This window comes from Juglans microcarpa x Juglans regia, chromosome 1D, assembly GCF_004785595.1.
Source record: "Juglans microcarpa x Juglans regia isolate MS1-56 chromosome 1D, Jm3101_v1.0, whole genome shotgun sequence".
NCBI lineage: Eukaryota > Viridiplantae > Streptophyta > Magnoliopsida > Fagales > Juglandaceae > Juglans > Juglans microcarpa x Juglans regia.
This window is the reverse complement of record NC_054594.1, coordinates 32,482,344-32,486,780: the sequence shown is the minus strand read 5'-3', so window position 1 is coordinate 32,486,780 and position 4,437 is coordinate 32,482,344. Positions and strand designations below refer to the sequence as shown.

At 40.4% G+C, this 4,437-nt stretch overlaps 1 protein-coding gene across 1 annotated transcript; it reads right to left on the bottom strand.

The window, feature by feature from the left end:
• Positions 1 to 2,174: 2,174 nt before the first annotated feature.
• Positions 2,175 to 3,712, bottom strand: LOC121250247 (omega-hydroxypalmitate O-feruloyl transferase-like). The gene is made up of 2 exons (XM_041149299.1): positions 3,195 to 3,712; positions 2,175 to 3,091 (listed from the first exon to the last, which is right to left on the bottom strand). The coding sequence occupies exons 1-2, from the start codon at positions 3,645 to 3,647 to the stop codon at positions 2,192 to 2,194; spliced, it is 1,353 nt and encodes a 450-aa protein (XP_041005233.1). The 5' UTR covers positions 3,648 to 3,712; the 3' UTR covers positions 2,175 to 2,191.
• Between the last annotated feature and the right edge of the window lie 725 nt (positions 3,713 to 4,437).

Below are 4,437 nucleotides of genomic sequence, written 5' to 3'. Positions count from 1 at the left end.
TAGTTGAAGGAAGATAGATGTAATGTATGGTACCTGGAAGATTTTTGGAAGGAGATTTGCAATCTTATAAGGGAGTTGAGTGTGCGGATTCAACATGTTTTTAGGGAGGGTAATTCTGCAGCTGACTGGCTTGCGCGATTGGGTAGTAGAGGATGCACTGATGAGTTTTCAAATGATACTATTCCTCATTTGCTGAAAGGCATATTGAAAACTGATCGAAGTGGTTTGCCAAATTTGAGGCTCTTTTATTGACATGTTCTGCTAGGTACACGGGTGGTTTGGGTCTTTTTCTGCTTGGTTTTTTTATTCTTTCAATGTTATCGCAATAAGCTTGGTAATAAGGTTATTATATGGAATTTCTTGTAACCACCATATTCCTCCGCCTTAAATGATGATTTTTTTAATAAAGAGTCTAGGTGTCGCCTAGTTAAAAAAATAAAATAAAATAAAATAAATTGAGTTCCAGATTGTAAACCCGAATTCATCCAGTTCCAACCCAAGTCTAACCCGAGCTAACCCGGCCCAGGTTTGAAATCCGAATTCCTGTCCGGGTATACTTGGGTTCCCGGGCAGAAACTCGGATGAACAATCCTAACAAGTATTCTTTTAAAAATCCAACTTATTGTAAATAATTAGTCAACAAGGCCTTTCCTCCTCTCTACCATCTACGTTATTTTCGACCTAACCATCCCAATCTTTCCACCTAAAAGGGGTGGAGCTTCGGCTCCTCCCTCCCTCCCCCAGTCTAGCCTACGCCAGAACTATCCATAGGTTTTTTTTTTTCGATTTTCTTTAGTTTTTCATCCATAACACCAGGATGTGCCGATCTGCTGCCTATTGACCTCCTATGACTGTCACGCACCCCACCATCAGATTCTCCAACCATCGATCTGTCAGGCGGTAGAAGAAAATCGACCAAAAGAGCAACGCATATGTCTCATGTGCGGCTCACACCGTGCGTGAGTCTCAATCGCTGCCGCGCCATAGGGAGTTTGACACCGCCACACATAGCACCAACAGGACCAATGGCTTCGGATCTCTTATATCCAACATTTACCTTCTTTCCAAAAGTGCTGTGTGAGCTACACAAGCATCCACAACTAGTGACAATCGTTCGTCGGTGAATTGACCCATCTTCTGGTTGTTAATTTCTTATATTCCCGCTTTCTCTAACCAAGATCAAGATGAAGTGGTTGTGAAAGTCTCCTTCAACCAATCCAGACTAGCAGAATGCAGCACATACCAATCCACTACAACTTGTATTCATAGTGTTATAGTTTGTTTATCTGATTATACTAAAACTGCTTCAAGCGGCTTCCCCTTTATGAGAAATGGATGGGAGCCAAATTTTTTGCTCAAGATCCCTCATTTTTATTCTTCTTGTGTTGCTTTTATTTGTTTGGGGATGACTGTTGGGGATCACTGGCACCAATTCCTCATGTAACCAACTAGTTTATCTATGAAATGCTTGCTTAGGAAAAAAAAAAAAAAAAAAGAAATGGAAGTATGTCAAGGATCTTGAGAAATAATATCCTGTCGTCTCTGTTGTTAAGTGGCAATTTTATCCGGCAAAGTTTCCACCATCTTCCAACTTAAATCGGTACGAGGGATAGAGATTATTTTAAATTTGATGGTCTAATTTTGAAAATAAGATTTTCTCACAAGATAAACTCTATATAGATATTAATACTATGTACTTTATGTCTTTATATTCAACTTTCGAATGCCTATTCGATCAAGTAATTAAAAATGGCCTCAATTGGAAATCCTATTTAGCATTAATGGTTAATGGGAGTAACCAATCCTCTGATCCGGATATTGGGATCGGTCCACTACGATTAATTAGGACAAAAGCTTGAAAACCTTCATAATAATCCGCTTCAGTTGTGAATTAAGAAAAATGATTATGCCCTAATTTCTTGTCGTCCGGCCCTCAGCAACCTCAACAGATCCCTCATGTTTCTGATACTTCTAGGAAATTAAGCATCTTGAAGTGGGTGAGAGAGAGAGAGAGAGAGAGAGAGAGAGAGAGAGAAGCAATGATTTTGACTACATGATCAGCAGAACTATATATGATTTATAATGACGAAATTCGGCCTAGTCATAACAACCCATCTTTGATTGCCATTTTACGAGAACGCTACCGATCGACTTCTTATGCACGGAAAATGTTGGCCATGGAAGACTGTTGTCATATTTCAAAAATATGGGCCGCGAACTTCTTCATCTTGTCTCGCTCAAGACCCATCCATACATTTATGCATCCACCATTTCCCACGCTTCTTCTCTCAGAAAGAAGCAGCGCAAACTCATCGTTCCCACTCGCCACCGGTCCGCCATGGGCAAGCTTCCCAAACCCAAAGTCAAGCTCACCAAATGGCAGTTTACTCCATGCTGAAACATAAAAGTTCCCATTACAAGTTGCAGGGACGCCTTTGTAAACCTCCAACCAGTCTATCACTGACCTCACGTACTCCTCTGTCACTCTCTCAATTGCTTCCCTCATCTTCTCGACGCAGAAACAGAATGGCTTCTCCACCAAATCAGCCACTTTTGAGGTTGCAAATGCTGTGATCACAGCATTCCCGACAAACCCATTTGGCAGAGGTGGAGATGTTTTAGACCTTATGTCTACTGCAAAAAGAACAGTTGAGACTTCATCTGGGTTTGTGAAAATAGCCTTTGTTCTTGCTCTCCAAAGGTGAGCTGCAATGGCTTCAAAGCTTGAGCATCTTTTCATGGCTTTTTCTTTAAGAGTGGCGATCAGTTCAGGAGTAAACGAGAAGAGCTTGTGAGTGAATTTTTCTGAAAAAACTGATGGAGAGGGAAAAAACTGGTTTGGTGCAGTGAACGATGAGGCAAGAGATGAAATATCCTGTAGCTTTACATATTCCATATGTGGGTATTTGATTTGGGGTGGGATTCTTGCTCTGAAGAATGTTCTGTCATTGTATAGTACTTGGTTCGCTATGCTTTCACCTCTGCATAGAGAGGCAAGGTTCTGGAACATTTCACTAGCTGATTTTCCATCAAGAATGCCGTGATTTGTCACAAATCCGACTGAGAAACCTCCACAGGAAAATCTGGTGACCTGCAAATAAATTTCCCTAATGATTTATTTTTTTGAAAAAAGAACTAATTGCTTAATAGAGGAAAAACAATCTTGGTAAGAGAATAAGTTTGCAAAGCATTGCCTGGATAGTAAGAAGTGCAGTTTCAGCGAGGGTTTTGTAAAGGCCAGGCCGATGAACAAAATGATGAAATGTTGAATTCGGAAGAGAGAGCTTTCCAAGGTCCTTCAACCGAAGCCTCGAGGTGGCACTGACAAACAAAGCTCCAGCATTGTTGCAGAGAAGCTCCAACCTCCTTGTCTGATGGTTGAAGTTGAGTCTCCCAGCCATAAAATAGTAAGGAACTAAGAGCACCTCAGCCACTGCTTTCCCCAATCTGTGAGAGATATTCAGTGTTGAGGAGCTCTTGTCTGGAGGTACTTCAAAAAAGAAAACTGTTTCCACAGGGAAAGCCACTGCTAGATCAATATTTGATAAGAAAATGGTTTCTGGGGGGTCTGGACTATTTGGAGACACCAGTTTCAGTGGCTCTTCCTTTGCAACATCTTGGCTGGTTATGGAGACTGTGAAGTCCATGGAGAGAAGCAGAGATCAGTAGGAGAGCTTTTGAGGTCATATGATATATAGGTGATGATGATGTGCTCATGAGATTGTCATATGATTTATAGTGCATGGTGGTAATAAACAAACTTTTCACAAGATAAAAGGTAGCAACCAACATGTAAAGTAGCAACCAACATGAGTTTTGTACTTGTATATCCCAAGTGCAATTGGGGCCAAAGATCCATGAACAGTGGAGGCGGGAAAAGCATGAGCAGTGGGTTCTAAAGAGTGCATGGGTCCTGATCATTTGATTGGTGAAAGAATTTTAAAGATTTTTCATGTTTAATTGTGTAAAAGCAATTAAGTGGTACATTCAGCATTCGTGGATCCTAAAATCAAGGAAATAAGATACGCGTTTCTTTCATCCATTTCCATGCATACATGGCTGTAAAAGAACATGATGTTCGGAGCGAGAAAGATGATGGGGATCGATCAGGGATGCATCTAATGAATTAGCACTGCATTTTCTCATTATACTATATAATGGTTTGGATTCTTACGGCCTCCTCAAAATCATTATCCGAACTTGAGAGGGAATATTCAAGTATAAAACAAATAGCTAGACACATACAGTTCAAAATTTCAAACAATGCATTGGACTGATATATATCAATCACGCAACCAAGGACTTCATGGGTCTCGACAACATCCTGCGCCAACCTCATGATTTAATTGGTTAACATATGCAAAGTGTCACCAATTTGCTTACCTTTCCGACATGGATAATTTTTTATTCTTGCAAGCTTAAATCTATTTATAAATT

Excerpts from the sequence above, each read along its gene's own strand:
- LOC121250247 (XM_041149299.1), bottom strand. The coding sequence starts at position 3,647 with ATGGACTTCACAGTCTCCATAACCAGCCAAGATGTTGCAAAGGAAGAG. Across the intron at positions 3,092-3,194 it reads CTGCACTTCTTACTATCCAG|GTCACCAGATTTTCCTGTGG; the intron begins GCAATGCTTTGC and ends ATTTATTTGCAG.